Source organism: Rhinolophus hipposideros, assembly GCF_964194185.1.
Source record: "Rhinolophus hipposideros genome assembly, chromosome: 9".
NCBI classification, from domain to species: domain Eukaryota; kingdom Metazoa; phylum Chordata; class Mammalia; order Chiroptera; family Rhinolophidae; genus Rhinolophus; species Rhinolophus hipposideros.
The window spans coordinates 49,381,542-49,400,185 of NC_138055.1; the positions used below are offsets into that span (position 1 = coordinate 49,381,542).

The following is an 18,644-nucleotide window of genomic DNA, read 5'->3' on the forward strand; positions in this document are numbered from 1 at the left end:
TGCTAAGTGAAACAAACCTGGCGCAAAAAAACCAAATACTGTATGATCCCCTTCTATGTGGTATCTAAAGCAGTCAAATTTATAGAAACAGAAAGTAGAACAGTGGTTGCCAAGGGCTGGGGAGAGGGACAAATGAAGGGTTGTTGTTTAATGGATATAGAGTTTCAGCTCTGCAAAGTGAAAAAGTTCTAGAGATCTGTTTCACAACGTGAGTATACTTAACATTACTGAACTGTACACTTAAAAATGATTAAGATGGTAATAAGAAAGAGTGAGGGAGGAGGGGGAGAGCGACGGAGGGAGAGGAAGGGAGAGAGAGAGAGAGAGAGAGAGAGAGAGAGAGAGAGAGAGAGAGAGAACTGGAATCAGAAAACTATACCAATGGTTTGCAGTCTTCTATAGGTGAGGGACGTTGCTAAATAATTCAAGGCCAAATTGTCCTAGGGTATTAAGTTATTCTTTGTGAAAGGCTTATGACTTTTTTTTTTTCTGAAATTCATGAACTGTGGGTCTGGGACTCTGGGACCGAGACTCAGGAGGCCAGTTCTTAGTCAGAGCTCAACTGTCAGCCTGGCTCTGTGATTCGGGGGGCTGCTTAACCTCCCTGTGCCTCAGCTTGGCCTAAGGATGATCTCTGTCATCCCCCCACTTTCAGATCTTGTTTCTGCAGGCATAGGAGGGCACCAGTCCATAGAGCCGTACCCAGCCACAGGGTGCTTTTCAGTGGTAGCCATTTAAAGTATATTTTTATATTACTAAGTTGGTAATATAATTTAGTAACTTTTTTGTATTACTAAAGCATGGATGTATGTATACTAATTCCTAGAATAAATTGAGCATTTATTAAATGCCTAACACTTTGCATAATCAATGTCCGCCACTAGAACTGGGCCAGAGAGTACATATTAAGTAACTCTCCCAGTCACACAGCTCATACACATACTTGGGACTCTGAACTCAACTTTTCTGTCTGGGAAGGCAATGCTCCGAACCACTAAGCTAAACTGGAGCACAATATGGAACTTGCATAAAAAGTAAGAATTCTAAAAAAGTTCATAGAAAATTTTAAGAAATCCTAACAGAATGGGGTCTTTTATAAATTCACTTCTCCAATTCCTGGTAAAACCACCAATTTGGCTCTTCTCAACCCTTCACCTCCCAAATCCCAAAAACTCTAGACTTGCTCCTCAACAGCACAAAGTTTGCATGTACTGACTCAGTGCAGAATTTAGTTCAGTTACTAAATTGCACTCACGAGAAGTTTTAATCCTGAGTCTCAGAATTCTTAATATACTATCAGAGAAGTCTTTGTGCCCAATAGAAATAACTTATTCATATGTGCTTGAAAGTACGAAATGCAAGTGCTTTGAAGAGAAATTATCAAGAATATGTACATGGTTTCCAGTCATACAAGCAAAGAAAACACATACAGGGGGTGCCAAAAAATGTATACAAGTGGACACTTTGGTCAGTGTTGCTCAAGCAGTAGTTTGCTGTAATCAGAAGTGTCTGATTAACACTGATGGTAACCACTTTGAGCACCTCTTGTAAGTGCAGAAGTCAAACGTGAATTCTGTTCTTTTCTTATCAGTGTATGTTGAGTATTACAATGTTAATACAGTTTTCATTTCTTAAAATGTGTATACTTTTTTTGGCACCCTCTGTATTATTTTGTGATTTGCCAAATTTAGTCCTTTTTTAAGGTAGCCAGGCATAGATTTGAACACAAACACACACCAGCTGACTGAAATAAGTGCATTTATAAGTAAATATTTAGTGGTTTGATTTCTGGACCACTTGAAGCACTCTGTTCCAAGAAGATAAGAAAAATAACAGTGCTCCTTGAAATAGAAAATGTGGATAAAGTGATAATGGCTCTTATGACAATAGGTTTAAATTGATCTGTGGCTGAAGCTATTAAAGAGTTGTTAATATAAAAGGAACATTATTTTTGCCCTTATGTTTAGATTTATTTTGCTGTCTAAAATATTTGGCCTTTCTGGGTTTGGTTTTATATAAATTGTGGATTAAAATAAATTATAAATTTACAATTGCATGTGGCATGCATTATAGAAACCAAAAGGCAAAACCCCAACCCTGATTGAACACAACTTTTGCCTGCTCTGCACCAGCACCCATGTGGCTGAAACAGACTAGAGAAAGCTAAACATCCATCCTAAGCACCTCACTTCACATAAGGGCTCCCAGCTTTCAGTGGGAGCTGAATAATTACAGCCTCTCTCATCTCCTAGATGACTATTTCATATGTTCTTCTTGTTCCTCAGACCTTTAATACCACCCTCCCTGGATCACTCTCAGCTGGTCACCTTGACCTTGTTTTGGGTTTCACTGAGAAAATCCAATCAGAAAAACCCCCACAAACTGGCACCTCCATACATCAGCATTATGTACCTGTACTTGCTCTTTCCCATCATTTCCCTCGTTGAACTTCCACGCTCCTATCCAAGGCCAACTCCTCTACTTGGGCACTAGATCCTACCACTGGAACCAACTCAAGGACACTGCTCCAGCAATTTTCCCCTTTTCCTCCTGTATCATCTGTTTTTCCCTATTTACGGAATCATTCCCATAAGCATAAAACCATGCTATTATTGTTCCCATCATAAAAGAAAATAAAACTCTCTGAACTCCACTTCATCCTCCAGCTGACTTCTCGTTCTCTGCGTCTCTTTATAGTAAAACTCCTGGAAGGTGTTACTGTCTCCAGTTTCCCATTCTCTCTTAACCACCCTAATCAGCCTTTGTCCCCACCACTGTATCAAAGTCACCAATGTCTGGCTCAATGCTACAACCAATGATCAAACATCCTACTTATTAACTGTCTCTGACACAGACAACCCCTCCTGTGAGGCCTCCCTTGAAACACTTCCACTTTTGGCTTGCAGAACTTCACACTCTCCTAGTTTTCTTCCTGCCTCACTGATTCTTCCGTCTTTTCCAGGTACCTCCTCATCTTCCTGACTTCCACTTCTGGAGTGCCCCAGGGCTCAATATTCTGACCTCTTTTCTGCTCCAGCCTCACCTTCTCCATTGGCTATGGCATCCAGACTACATTGGTATCTCCAGCCTTTCCCCTCAACTCCAGACTTGTCTATCCAAATCTCTGTTCAACATCTCAGTTCAGATGTGCATAAGGCATCTCAGATGTAACAAGCCCCAAACCAAATACTTGACCTCCACTCCCAAAACTTGTTTCTCTGAAAGTTTCTCCATCTACGTAAATGGCAACTTCATCCTTCCTGTTGCTAAGGCCAAAAGCCATGGAGCTAGCCTTGTCTCCTCTCCTTTTCTCACAAGCCTATCACCTTTACCTTCAAAATACCGGGGGTGCCAAAAAAATGTATACAAGTGGCCATTTTGGTCAAAGTTGCTCAAGCAGTAGTTCGCCGTAATCAGAAGTGTCTGGACACTGATCGTAACCACTTTGAGCACTTCTTGTGATTGCAGAAGTCAAACGTGACTTGTATTCATCTTTTGCTATCGTTATATATTGAGTATTACAATTTTAATAGTTTTTTCCTTTCTTAAAATGTGTATACATTTTTTTGGCACCCTCTGTATATTCAGAATCAGACCACTTTTCATTCCTTGGCTAACATCACTCTGAAGAAGGAAGGAAGAGAGAATAAAATATTTCAGAGAGGTTTAGAATATCTGTATAGAATATTTCCAGCAGAATATACAACAAGCTGATGACACTACTGCTTCTAGAAGGAAAAATGAGGGATTAGACAACAAGAAAAGGAGGAGGACTTACTTCTCCCTCATACCACTTGTACCTTTTAAAGTTTTGTGCCACATGCATTAACTGCCTTCTAAAAATAAGCAAAATAATTTAAGAATAATGAAAATGGCAGTGCGCCCTGTCTGGCCTCCACACTGAGAGGGCAGCGAAGATGACACACACTGCAGTCAGAAGCTCTCCAAGTCCCTGCTTCATCAAGGTGACAGTCATTCAAGCTCTCTCATGGCCTCAGTTTCACCATCTGCAAAATGGAAATAATTAGTGCTCGCTTTACTTTATGAAGGGGGATCAGTTGTGAGATATCACTTTCTACATATAAAACATTATACGTGTGTAAATTTTCATTTTCTTTTAGGAAAAAGCCAAGTTCAGTAGATAAGAAAGAAAGCCAGACCAGTGAGCTAGAGAACGCGAAAGGGGACCAGAATAGCAACAGTAACAGTCTCCAAATATCATACTAAGTTCTTGGAAGTAATAAAATCAGTAGAAAATCTGTTGCTGGGTCTTTATTTTAAATTTAAAGAGTATTTTCATAAGCATGGGGATAATGTGCATTATTACAGCTCCTCTGTTCTCTGGTCTTGTGATGAGTATGTGAATTTTAGTCATCCTTCCCTCGATTGTTCCTTTTAGTCTCATGATATACAGATTAGCTGGAATCTAAAGAACTGGAAAGATTTGCAGCTCATTTACAGAAATGCCAGAATCAAATAATGGTAAGTTTTCAAAGTTACGTAATAGACTACTCTGAATTTTATAATACCAAAGTTATCAGTTGGGTTCTAGATGAAGCCCTACCTTGAGACACGCTAATGACTGTGTTAAAATTCATGGAAAAAAATGCAAATCTATGGCCATAGAGAAGAGGATAAAAACATGTGTAATGTATGGAATTTATTGAGCAACACATTGATAGTCAATGAAGTAAAGTAAAATGACATTTTTCAAGAAAAGACAACTGTGTTGCTTTATAAGCCAATTCCCTAAATAGCATAGTATTAAAACAAAAAACAAAAACTAAGCACATAGGGCATGTTTTACAGAACTGTTTTAGAATCTGTTACTCTTGTTTGTTGGGTATTTTATACCATTTAATGTAATGGAGAAATGTTCTATCCTAAAGTGTTTAAAACACCTATAGAAGTTTTAGGACTTGGGAAAAACTTTTTTAAAGTTTCATTTTTTCCTTTTTTCTCTTTTCTGCTTCATTTCCTCCTTCTCTTTCATCTTGATATTCGTGGGGGAGGTGATAAGTCTCCTCCTCCAAATCATATCCTTCCAAACAAAGGAAAACAAAACTCCAAGCTTATCTGTATCTAATCAATCAGAACACCACTGCCCTTTCCCCTCTCCAGTTTGTTTCAAATGGAAGAGTAGGGGCAGAATCAGAAAATTGTCGAGCTGCCACTTTCTGTGTTTACCTGGGGCCGTAGCTTAGACCTGTAGTTTTCTGACACTGTGGAATGGGCTCTTCTTCCACCCACAGGGTGGTAGGAAGGGCACCACATAAAAGTACAGGATTATTACTACTAAAAATTTATTAGAAAGGGGTGCAATCTTCCTCTTATCATTTCCCCATTTCTCCTTTCTCACTGCCCTTTCTCTTGCCTCACCATCTTTCCCTAATAGTTTTTCAGCTGTGAACACACCACATAAGCTAAGGTAATAAGACCTGAGGGTCTGAATGGGGAAAACAAAACAAAGTTAGAGTCAATACAAGTTACACCCCAATTACCGAGAAAGGTGAAATGAAAGCAAGCTCAGAGCCAAATTCCCGGAAGAAGCTATTCGTAGTTTGGATTTACTAACCACTTTATGTTTTCATATTTACCAGTGTATAAAGCTTTGGTCATTAGTCTTCCACTTTCTAATGCATGAAAATAAATGCTGACTCGTGTTATTTGCCCCAGATGCCACAGGAAATGGCATCCTTTCCTCAGATGCTGGCTCACAAATGTGGCAGCACTCAGAGGTGAACTTACCTGCCTTGCAGCCCAGGTTCTGGCTCTCCAACCTGGCACTCTGATCTACCGCAGAGGAAGGAGTCTGTCTAGGCAACAGATCTAGAATCAACTGAGAGGTACATTTTTTAATCACCAGTTACTTTAATGAGTAAGTGCTTTCCAGTTTTTCCCATTTTATTTTAAGCACTAATTTTGCATTTCTGACCAGCCTTCCTTGGTATCCTCATTTCTTGTTCACTCAGCATCCTAGCCCACTTCACCCCACCCAACTTCACTGAAGACAACTGTTATTTCATAATAAGAAGGACTGATAAACGACTGAATCTCTAAAAATGTACAGGGAAAGGAAAAAATAGATTGTGAACAAGAAATGATGTGAAGCATCTATTGTATGTGTACGTGTACATTGTGGTTGACCACAAAGACTTGGCATCAGTTTTGGCTCCCAGCTCTGCCTTTTATAAAATGGATGACCTTGAGCAGATGACTCAATCTGCCAAACTTAATTTCCGAATGCGTAAAAGGGAGAGAAATAAAAGTACCAATTTCGTAGAGTTCGTAAGAAGAATAAATAGGTAAACATGTAACATACTATTGGAGTGGGTACTAAACAATGTTACTAAATGGTAAGTTAAATTAGTGTTCCTAAGTAAGAAGTTAAATACTTCATTTAACTGGAAAGCTCCCTTAACTACTAACTCCCATCCCCCCAAAATGCTGGGGTGGCTCAGAATAACTATAATTAACATTTGTAGAGTTTATGGAGCATTTCCTTTGATTGCCACAGTCACTCTAAGATAGGTATTGTTGATCTGTTGACTTATTTTTGTTCTTGGGGGGCTAGGGAGAAGCTAAGAGCTCTGCAGGGCATGGCTGTACAAAGAGAAGCTCCTCTGCTGGTAGGTCAAACTTAGACCTGAAGGGAAGGAAAGCAGGACTTGGGAAAAGGCTAGTGTCAGAAGTTAGTGCCGAAGTTAGTTCCCGAGCACAGATTCTTGTTCTGTCAACTTCTACCTCCTGGACCTCGTCCCTCCTGTTTCAAACCCTAGGGCTTAATACTGGGGAATTCCTAGGTCCCACTGGCAACACACACAGCGGTGGGAACCCAGATCTAGAGTCCTTTGCGAAAAGACTGGCGGTGGGAAACAAGGCAGACAGAGACTGGCTCTTAGAATCCCAATTTTAAATTCAAAACCTTTTTCCCCCATAGAAACACTATTGCACTTAGTATTCAGATACTACATTGTTAACAACAACAATAAAATAATATCCATTTTAAAAGCTCTTTTGTGTAATCTCCTTTAGAGGACCATAGGGATCATCTCTCCCATTTAAAGGATGAAAAAAGAGGTGAAGTGAGCACTGGAGGTGGCAGAAACCCCAGCCTGCTGACTCAGCCGAATGTTTGCTGGTTAAATAGGCTGTGTGGACATTCTTGGAGACAGAATTTTCAGAATCCAACCTGTTCATCAATGGAAAGCAATTTGGTCATTATTAGCTCCCCACCACCCTTCATTTTCAACTATCGGAAATTTTTATTCCACCATTGGTTAGAATCTAGAGTGGTCAGCATAAATATAAAATTTTTTGAAACACAAATAAGTTTTAGTGCAGCACTGAGTTTTTCCATTAACACATTAATAGAAATTCGCGAAGTATCAGTGATGAAAATTGACCTAAGTTGACATCAGATCTGCTCTGTTTTTTCATAGAAAAATTTAAAGCTGTGCACAAAACATTGCTTTTGTTTTTCGACAGATAATAAAAAGGAAAACTACATGCAAATATCTTCCTAGCTAAGACTGTTTTTTCCTCTTAATTTCAACAAATATTTATAGCTGAGGTTAGAGGCTCAGGCTCTGGAGCCATTATTTCCTCCTAAAGAAGCAAACCAAAATCTTAAGCTTACCTAATCAATCAGAAGATTCGCTGTCAGTAATAAATCCGTTCTGCCTTTTACTAGCTGAATAACCTCGGGCTATTTACATAACCTCTCTAGGCCTCAGTTTATCCATAAAAATGAAGATAATAGTTCCTCCCTCACGAGATTATGAGAATAGAATAGGCCTGGCACAGAGTAAATGCTCAATGAATACTAACTATTATACATAAAATACTGGGCTGTGAGGGGTACAAGGATGGGTAAAAGCCACTTGTGCCATCCAGGACTAAGACATACTGGGTAGAAAGGCACTTCGGCAGTTAATTATGGTACAAAACAGAACCACGTGCTAAATCGAGGCACCTGTCAGGAAAGATTTTTCTGTCTGGGAAAATAAGGAAGGCTCACAGAATTGCATTTTAAACTGGGTCTTAAAGAAGGAACCGAATTTTAGTAGAGGAAGAAGTTTGGGAACTTTCAGTGCAGAGTTGCAGAGTAAAGCTGAAGAGGTTATACCCAAAGCCCTTTGGGTACACACAAGCTGTATAATTCATCCACAGGCATTGAGGAGATGCAGAGAAGGATTATAGCTGAGGTTAAAAAACAAAGTTTATAAATGCAAAATGTTGAAGTTATGCTGGCGTATCAAGTGAAAAGTGAAGATACAAAATTTGAAAACCTGGGTGATAGTTTTATGTGAGAAAACACATATAAAATAAAAACAATACCATTTTAGAGAGTGTTTCAAAGTAAGACACTTTCTTAAGCATTAAGAATAATTTATGGAAAGTAAAAAAAAAAATTTAACCATAAAATATAACACAAAGTTAAAACTGGTCACTGCTCAGCTTCCCAAAATATATAGCAACCTCCTCCTCCCTAAAATATATTTTCAAGAATTACATCTTATTTTTTATTGCCAAGAAATAGTTGAACTGTTCGATATCCAAGCTATCATTCAAGGATTTTGATATTTTCGGAATAATGGAAACAAACCACAGTCATGAAAAATAAAAATGACTTGATCCAAGCATTTCAGAAGCAGAGTTTATTTCCATCTACTTATCACCAGCTAATGTTTCGAGAATAAATTATATAGCAGCTCTCCAAAAATGCACAGCAAGAATAAGCTGCCATCATTCCCACTGAGGATCAATATTTATCTTTAGGAAGATTGTTCAAAGGTCACAAGATTATCTTAGGAATTCAGCCACAGTTTGATGGGAGGATACATGGGAGTCTAGAGAATTTAGAATTCTAAGATAAGAGGCCCACACAGACTAAATTACTCCTTGCCCCGCCCCACCCCGACCCCTTTGGAACTTTATTCTACTCACCTGATTACGTCTGGAACTCAAGTGACAAGTTTGGGCTAGCTAAATTTATTGAGCACTTAAAAAATGTGGCAGACCTCATGTTAACGACTTTACATATGTTCATTTAACTCTCACTTCTTAAGAAATCCATAGTGTTATTCCCGTGTTGTTGATGAGGATTCTGAAGTGCAGAGGGATTACTCAACCTGCCCAGGGTCTCAGAAGCTCCTGAATAGTGAAGTAGAATATAAACCCAGGGGGCTGACTCCAGGGCCCACCCTCTCAGCCATTGTGCTTTATTGCCTCAGTTCATTCATCTGCATACAAATAGCAATTGATAAGGGGATAGTATCATTTATTTGCATCCAAACTGGGATGTTTGGGTGAGGGGAGTTGCTATTATACTGAGAAAACTAGGGTAAACCAGAACAATTTGGGGCACCGAGGGACACGTGACCACCTTATTGACTGACTCCGTGAGAGTGGATGAATTTACCGAGGGAAAGAACGTTGAAGAAAAGAAGAAAGGGATCGTTTAGTGGGCCTTGAGAAAGACCAACATTTGGGGATTGCCAAAGAAAGAAATTCAGAAAGGATACAGGGGGAGGTGAGACCGGAGAAGAGGGTGTCAGACTCTCCAGCAGTTTTTCAGAGGGGAGTGATCAGCGGTGTCCCAGCCCCCAGAGCTGGGAATGCTGCGGATGTGATAAAGAACCAAGAAATGGCCACTGAAAGGAGCAACAAGGAAATCTGGTGATTTACTGACGAACATTTTTCGGTTTGATGGAGTTGGAAGCCAAATTAAAGTAGAAAAGGAGGAGTGAGTGGGAGGTGAGGACCCAGACACAGCCAGTGCAAACAACTCTTTTTAAGAAGTGGCCTTGAAGGGGAGGCAAAAGATAGGACTGTCCTGGAGGTGGAGTCCAAGACGTTTCTTTTTTAAAGAAGGAAACTAGAATGTGTTCAATGCTTAAGGAAGGAGCCAGCCAGAGGAGACTGAAGAAAAGGTGGAATGCATAATTATCCCCTCTCTGGAAGACATCCTGGAGCAAAATTCCTGAGGCGGTAGGAGGACGAGCTACCTGAGCTGAGGGATTGTTACCTTCACACCTGAGGAGGTACAGCTCTAACCTCTTCTGGAGGGAGGAAAGGGGGACTTCGGGTTTGCGGGTTGAATGGAGGGAACCAAATGAGGTGCTGACTGTTTGCAGACTCGGGTTTTCTCTAGAGTCCCAACTGGGAGGGACGCCAGTGGCAGAGGTTTAAAGGTGCCCACTGCACAGTAGGGCCTGTAGTAGGCCCCTGAGAGACATCAATGTGAGCTCTTTTCATCTTCACTATTATTCAGTGTTGTAGCTCATAGTATCCCTGTTTGACACCAGAGGAAACTGGCTCAGAATATTGTGCCGCCTACCCAAGGCCACACAGCTGTTCTGCGAGAGTCCAAGTCTGACTTAATGTCTCCTGGAAGTGAAAGCCACGTCCTGTCTTCCGGTATCTTTTCATTGGTGTTAGAGAGTAACAGGAAGGAAATTAGCAAATGTAGTTTAAACAGTGGTTTGAGACCATAATGTGGAAGTTTGTCATAGTAAGTACATGATTGAAATCATAATTTGTGTGAATAGATTTGATTTTTTACTGTAAGAGATTCTTTCGTAAAAAGGTTTTTGTTTAAATGGAGCTATTTAAATAAAGGCCCCATAGTTTATCTTTTGTTTTTTATAGAAGTTACTCGCATACCCGGTGTTCTGAACCCCCAATTCATTCATAAAGGATGTCTCTCACATTACTTTCTATAGTCTATAGGAAATTTTTATGTTAGACTATTACTAAGGGAAAAAATATACTGCCTTAAGGGTTTTTAAACTTGCTCATTTTAAAACTCTTAAAGTGAGTGAAATTCTTCCATTGATATTTTATTGCACGAGAGTCACAAATTTAACATTGTGGCCCGGTGGGGATGGTTCAGATACAAATTGAATATATCCACGGCGATTTCTGCCTCCACAAGAAAAACTTGTAGTTATATGGAGGAGCCCAGTTTGAAGATCTCTATTTCGGTTTCAGTTTTCCGTTTATGTCACATGTATCTGAGATTTTACATGTGGTGTGTAAGGACTAACTGAATAACCAAGTTAGAAATACAGGCCTTATGGTGGGGTGTGTAGGGTTGAGGGACTTAGGAGTGAGGTAGAAGAAATATGATATTTGTTGGAGGTGTGAGTCAGATTTGCAGAATGACAACCTTCACAACCCCAGATAGACACAGGTGGTTTCTAAATTTTTACTGAATTACTTAGCAGCCTGCAGAGCTGAGGCCTGTTTTAGAGGTGAGGTTTTTGAAGGTGGGGATTGGAATCTGTCTTTCCAATGGCTTTTTGGAAATAATTTTTCTGTTGCATTACTTCCCATAGTATCTAACAATACTTTTATGTATTTTTTTTTAATTTGCTCCTAAAACCACTTTTTAAAATAGTAGGCCTGCATGCATTTTCCCCATTTTCAGGATATACAGAGGAGTGAATGTTAACTACTTTGCCCCATATCAGTCAGTCCCCAATCCACAGACCATTCATTAAGCTTTCCAAAGAGAAGTTTGAATTGTTTGCTTTTGTTGTTGTTTTTTTTTTTTAGAAAACTTTATATGACATGCAATTTAATTTTTGACATGTTTAAAATCCACTTAGAAAACTAAGCAAGTGCTAAGACATAGCTAGGTTATAGAGGAAAGTTCATGAAAAATAATTATTATTTGTACCATCTATTCTGTTCAAATTTAAGGGGATCTTGGAAAAGTTTAAAGCATTGATTTGCTCACCAAAAATGCCATTAGAAGGAAGTGACCTATTTATATTCCTAGTATAATGTTGCATTAAGATGGTTAGCCATATGGAAGATGGTTAGTCATGCACTTCTAAACTAGTTAAAGTACTTTCTGCAACTAATCAAAACAACATCCTAACTTTTAGTGATTTATGTCTATGATTTAAGACTTCTCTGCAGCGTCACTGGAGCAACTGGCCTATTAAATATGTCATTCTCCCTGTAACTAAAGATCGATAAGAAAAAAATTAGCCTAATTTCTACAGCACATTGATTAATGAAAAACAAACGCTATGTGTTTGATTTGTGATAGTTAAAAAGCAATAGTCAATGATTTATAAGTCATGTCTTATAAAGCTATTAAAAAATTAATTATCCCCAAACAGAAATCTAAGCAAGATGCTTGAAAGTAATTTATTATAGTAGTAACCATTATTAATGCATATTTCTGTCAGAACTTAAGCCAAAAGCCAAATTTTACTTTGAAAACAGAAAAACATAGCACTACTTATAATTGTGACATGAGGAGTCATCATGAAACTCTTCAAACACTGATTTTCATTTGATGTTGGAATCATAGATTGCAATGATCATTTTTATATCTTCTCTCACCCCCCTGACCTTTCCTACAGGCTTTGGTGCTTCATTTACATACATCAATTCTAACTGCTAGCTTCTTTGATATTTTCACATGAGCATTTCCATACCCTTCCTCCTGAGAGTAGAGCCTGCATTTTTATACCTATTCCTTCCACCTAGCACAAAATCTGGTTTTCAGTGATCCTTATTGAAAGAATGAATGAATGAGGCAATCTATCTATAAAACAGCTACCAAAACTAATAAGTGAGTTTAGCAATTTAGCTACAAAGAAAGAAGCGTAGGCCAAAAACACCACTAATCTGTTTTCAAATCCCTTTTTTGTTTCAGTTTTGTAAATAAAAAGAGCTTTGAAAATGGAATTTACTGACCTTTTTTTTAACATGAGAGCAGGTTTAGCTCTCCAAATTATTCTCCTCTCACTCCCTCTAAAAAAGTCCCCCCCCGGTTTTTTTGGCTGGTTTTGTTTTTAATATTTGACACCTTAGCTTAACTGATTCTTTCCCACCACGATAGCCCTAACGGTGTCTGATTTGTCAGTCCTGTTTCACTCGTGGATGCTCTTTGCTCTTTATCAAGAATTTCATGAATTTCCTTTCAGTTTCAGCTTCTAATCAGAACACTTCTTCCCAGTCATTTTCCCTTCCCTTCTTTTCTACAGTCCTATCTGCACGTTCCACTGCAGAAGAACAATAGGAAATTCTTAGGTGGACATTTTTGCCTGATTTTAACTCTGAGCTCTGGGAGCAGCATCTGGTGGGTTACAGGGCCGCCAGAATTCCTCAAACACTGTGAGCTCTAGGTGTCCGTAGAATTTTATTTTGGCCATTCTGAAATCCAGATCTTTTCATTTTTACATGTCTCATGCTTGAGATTATGGTATGGGATGAGAAAACTCTCGTCTTCTTCACACACACCCCTACCTCCACCCTCACTCCTCCCACCCCACCCCCATGCACGCACAGCCAAGGACTTGTGGATCACCTCTCCTGGGCAGGCAGAGTAAATGGTTGCCTACCTATGCATACAAGCACACCTTTCTATCTGTCCCCTGACAGGAGCCAAGCTTTAGGACTCAGACTGGCCTGCAGAGGGTTCTGGTCTAAAGGAGGTCTCCTACAGAGGCAGATTTGGGCGTCAGTTGTTTTAAGGCTTAGATTCATCACATCAATATCCTTTCTTACAAAAGGGGAAGTTATAAGAATTATCTTATAAATAAGATGTTTGTAAAGCACCTAGCATCCATTAGCCTTTCAATAAACATTAATGCTGTTTTATTTAAAATCTTTTCACTTGCATCATCTCTCATTTGATTGTCACAGAGCCCTGCTAGACAAGCAGCAAAAATGCTATAATCGCCTTTTACATATGGTTAACCTGGTGTTCTTAAATTTGCTCAGTAATAGTAATAACTCTTATCCGTGCTTACTACTTGTCAAGTATTATTTTAAACACGTTACATTTAATCCTCACATCAAATATATGAAGTGGGTACTAAAAGTCCCATTCTACAGATGAGGAAAATTAAGGCAGAGAAAGGTTAAATAACTTGTCCAAGAACAAAGAGCTAGCAAATAGAAGAATTGGGACTGAAACCCAGAGAGTATGGCTCCAAAACCAATGCTCTTCACCAGTATATTTTAAGTGCCTCCATTTCCCAGTGATTTTATAAGTAATGGATTTGACTCCTATCTGTGACTCCAAATCTAGGGCACTTCACCACATCCAGAGAAGGAACAGCACTGAAGAAGACAGCACTAGGTTATCAGATCTGCCAACCTCGGGGAGAGAATTCTAATAGCATGGGCTATATGTATGTTCAGTACTCAAGGGGACTAGGCAGAGAATACGACCAGAGTGCCAGCCCACAGAGGGCACACAGCTGGGTGGCGTGGGAACCCGGGAAACATGCTGGGAAAGGCCTCCTGCACTTTGTATTTTAAAGACCTGGGCCTGGGGTAAAGAAATAACCACAGCACCTGTGCATTCTGTTTTCATGGCATTTAGCACTCTCTATTTTGTGTTACAGTTATCGATGAATATTTCCGAACTGTTCATGAAGGGCAAGACCAGGTTTAATGCATTTTTATATCCCCAAAGTGTAGCGTTGAGTAGGAGATAAATAAGTGTGAGTTGGGTGAATAAATGATTATAAACTAATAAACATGCCTGAGCCCCAAAGGGATTTGGAGTTTGCCTTAATTAAGTTTTATTTTGTTGCACCACAATGAGCTAAACCCTATCTTTATGCATTTTTTTCTGATAGGAAAAAAACACATTTGAATAGAGATTGTGTGGGGGAAAAGAAGCCAATATTTTCAACTGTTCTCTTAGGGCAATTCTCATATTCTAACAATTTTCATGTTTTTATTTTTGTACTTGTATCCATTTAAAACCACAAATAGTATAGCTTTTAAAAACTGAATGTGTTATTTAATAATAGCTATCCACCCACACCTATTAAAATGTTTTTTTTAATGCATAAAAGCCTACAAATATCAAGCCCCAGTGGATTTTAACAGCTTCCGTGAAAGTATGTGCAGTGGATGCTATCTTCCTCCTCATCTGAGATGGTTCGTAGTATTGAAGTATATTTCTACCTTTCATTCATTAGAGAAAATGGTTATAAATGGCAGCTTGAAATAAACTTCACCCAAAGTTTTGAAGATGAATTTAACCACTTTTAACATTTTATTCAATGTGCTGGGAAGGAAAAAACGTTTCCTCTACCCTATTAGGGTCAGTTTCTGGGACCCTATGGCTAAACTAACAAAAGACAGGTTAGCAGAAGAAAGGCACACCATTTTCATTTATATTTATGTACACTAGAGTTCACAGAAAAGAAATGAAACTCAAAGAAGCAGTTAGATTCAGTGGCTTATATACCATTTTAACAAATGGAAAAGGCTTTTGGCTTCAAGGGATGATAAATTGTAAAGAAGTGAATAGGGAATGTATGGGAGAACTGATGGGAAATCTGGGCTATTTTAGTAAGGTCTCTACATGCAAACTCATCTTGGTGTTGACAACTTCCTGTCTTCTTCCTTGACTCTTCCCTCTGGTGGGGAAAGGGGCACCTTCCTAGAAGGGAGCTTTATACACAGCTTTCAGGCAGATAAGGGGAGTGAAGAGAACTCTTCCTGTGTCTATTGGTTCTTCAGCTCAAAATCATCCTTATGCCAAAGTGGCATATTTTGAGGTGGCATATTCTGATCGCCTTCAAATGGAAAGCAAAGAATATTACAGCTGAAACACATGTGTATTATTTCCAATTTTGTCTTTTACAAGTCCTATTGGTAAGAAACAGCTGCTTGCTTGTTAAAGAAATCTGTTTTGATCATGTTTTCTGACACGTACTCTTCTTTTTTGTTGCATTTCACCGAATTCTTTTTACGTTATTAAAAGTAATAGATTATACAAAGTATATTTACCAAAAAAAGGAGGAAAGCAAGTCATCCATAACACTACTATTAACAACTTTTTGCATACTTTCTTTCAATGTTATCTGTGCATATCTATTTCATATAGTTTCAGTGATATGGGGCACACATGTGGTCTGTAACTTCTTCAATTTAACATATCACAAATATTCTCCAAGTTCTTACTTACTCATGGTCCTCATTATTTGGCAGCTGCAAAGTTTGCCTAACCATTCTACAGCTGTCAGACATCTGGGCTGCCTTTCCAGTGGTGGATTGCACCTCCAGGAGATGAGGTCAAGTTGGCCCCTCCTGGCTAGATGGAACCTGGGTTTCCAAGAGCAGCCTTGGCGGGTTCAGAGGTCAGGCAAGTCCCAGGCCTAAGCTGACACCAGGCCAAGCAGGGCTTCTGGCTCCAGGCTCCCTTCACGCGCTCCCTCCCCACTGCCAGCCTTAAAAGTGGTGGAGTTCCGCCCATGTAGCTTCTGGGCCAAAACTCCAAACCGGGCCGCGAGTCCTACCCACACAGAGGGCCTGCCCAGTGTGGGACCCTCCCAGCTGTTCTCTCCTTCTGTCCTAGCTATCTGCAGACCCACCCGTGTGCAAAGGAAGGAGACAGGTTGCTTTGCCCTGAGCAACATGGTCCAACTGCTGTCGTCCGAAGTGCGGCAGCTGCTCCACAACAAATTTGTCGTCATCCTGGGAGACTCTGTCCAGAGGTCCGTGTACAAGGACCTGGTGCTCCTGCTGCAGAAGGATTGTCTGCTCACTCCCGGCCAGCTCAAGGTCAAGGGGGAGCTGAGCTTCGAACAGGACGAGTTGGTGGATGGAGGCCAGAAGGGCTGCATGCACAACCGCACCAACTACCGCGAGGTCCGCCAGTACTGCTCGGGCCACCACCTGGTGCGTTTCTACTTCCTCACGCGCGTGTACAACGAATACGTTCAGGCCGTCTTGAAAGAGCTGCAGTCTGACAAGCATACCCCGGACGTAGTCATCATTAACTCCTGCCTCTGGGACATCTCCAGGTACGAGCAGCACTACATCGAGGGCTACCGGGAGAACCTGGAGAACCTGTTTAGGCACCTACACGAGGTGGTGCCCAAGTCGTGCCTCGTGCTGTGGAACACGGCCATGCCGGTCGGCGAGAGGGTCACCGGGGGCTTCCTCCCCCGGGACCAGCAGGACTTGGCCCTCCTTCTGGGATGCAAAGTGGTAGAAGCCAACTTCTACAGCTCTACCGAGGCAAAGAAGCACGGTTTTGACGTGTTGGACTTGCATTTCCACTTCCGCCGCGAGGAGAGGCTGCGACAGAGAGACGGGGTACATTGGAACCAACTCGCGCACCGACAGCTCTCCCAGCTGCTGCTGGCCCACGTGGCGGACGCCTGGGGTGTGGAGCTACCCCACCGCGACATTGTGGGCAAGTTCAAGGATGGCCCTGTGAGTGGAGGACCTGAGCAGAGGATGGAGAGGCAGTCCCAGGCCAGCAGAGATCCGCTTACCTTACCTCTGACCCCATTGTTGCCTCCTCCCCGGAACCGTCCCCTGCTCCCGCTCCCAACCCCCTGCGCACCCCTGCCCCCATGCCTGCCCCCACACCTTCGTCCCATTCCCTGCCACCCAGTGATGCCCCCCCAGTTCGAGTTCTGTCCTCAAGATACTTACTTTTCCTCAGACCATCATTTCCAATCAGATCAATTCTTCTTAAATTATTTCCATTCAGATGTCCCCTCATCTACCCAGACAGGGTTTGACTTCCAAGATGACTTTATGTTTGGTCCCCAGCTGCCTAGGCCCCTTCTCCCCACACGCTACTATCAGCAGCGGGCCCCTGTGGTTCATAGGGGTTTTCGCCGGAATCTGCGGAGTGGCCCCTACGTGCGCCAGAAGAGGGCCGCCCAGATCCTACAGGAGACGGGGCCCAGCCCAACCAGAGCCAAGGCCTCATTAGACTGACTTGGACCTTTTTCCTCCTCATGGACACAGACTGGACAGGTCGTCCGACTCTCCCTAAACAGACTCATCTTTTTAACCTAAGCAGTTGATTCCTACCTGGACTTCTTTTTGTTCATTGTTCTCACCAGTAATGGCAGGGAAGCACAGTCTGACCCAATCTTTCTGGCTTTGGCCTCTTCCGCCACTCTCTGGAGGCGACCAAGCATGATTCCTGCCTCTCCACTCCCTAGTCTCTTTGTCTTTTTGTAAACATAACATTGAAATAAAGAAGTTGTTTCACAGAAGTAGTTGTAAGTTTTGTGTGTGCCTATATTTAAATTGTGCTTCTCCCTTCTATTGAACAATTAGCTTTGTAAGAGCAAGGACGATATCTGCCAAACAGTCATGGCATCTACTTGATAAACTACTCCAAGTGAATTTGTCTAAAAAAATTCTGAGGGTTTTCATAAAATGGATTGGATTCCTTAGAAAGACACAAAAGAATTTTAACTTTTGGGATCATATTTTCCGGAGAGTCTCAAAGAATCATTGTATTTTAAAACTGGGAAAACTAAAGACATAACATTTAATTAACATTTACGAACAAGGAAACTGAGGCCAAGATTGGTGAGTGACTTGTTCTACGTCACACAGAAAAATCACTCCTCCACTGCTCCGTCCTAGTTTATACTGGTTTCTAGTTTATATTAACGTTCGAACCAAGAAGGAATGTTTACCAAACATGGTCCTTCCATGAAAACCATGGCAGAAAAACTCCATAATCAGAAATTTCGTGGTTAGATGTGCCATGAACTATGTAGGTAAGCTAGAGTGAATGGCATGCTTGTGCTTTTATGATTTCTTCACTAGTCTTGAATGTTGGACTTGAAACTATTAGAACTCCGTGAGTCACCAATATAGAATGAAGCTACCAGTTG

The 18,644-nt window shown here is 40.8% G+C and overlaps 1 protein-coding gene across 6 annotated transcripts in view; it reads left to right on the forward strand.

Annotated features, from left to right (window-relative positions):
- PCED1B (PC-esterase domain containing 1B) overlaps window positions 1-18,018 on the forward strand; it is a 286,638-nt gene extending 268,620 nt beyond the window's left edge. For 4 of the 6 annotated variants that reach the window (XM_081058548.1, XM_081058553.1, XM_081058550.1 and 1 more), the window contains one exon: window positions 16,349-18,003. In XM_081058548.1, coding sequence (XP_080914674.1) covers window positions 16,408-17,727 — 1,320 coding nt within the window. In that variant the 5' untranslated portion in view covers window positions 16,349-16,407 and the 3' untranslated portion in view covers window positions 17,728-18,003. Of the gene's footprint in view, window positions 1-16,348 lie in introns of all 6 variants that reach the window. The other 2 variants (XM_081058552.1, XM_081058549.1) reach the window with 2 other exon arrangements.
- The last annotated feature ends 626 nt before the right edge of the window (window positions 18,019-18,644 follow it).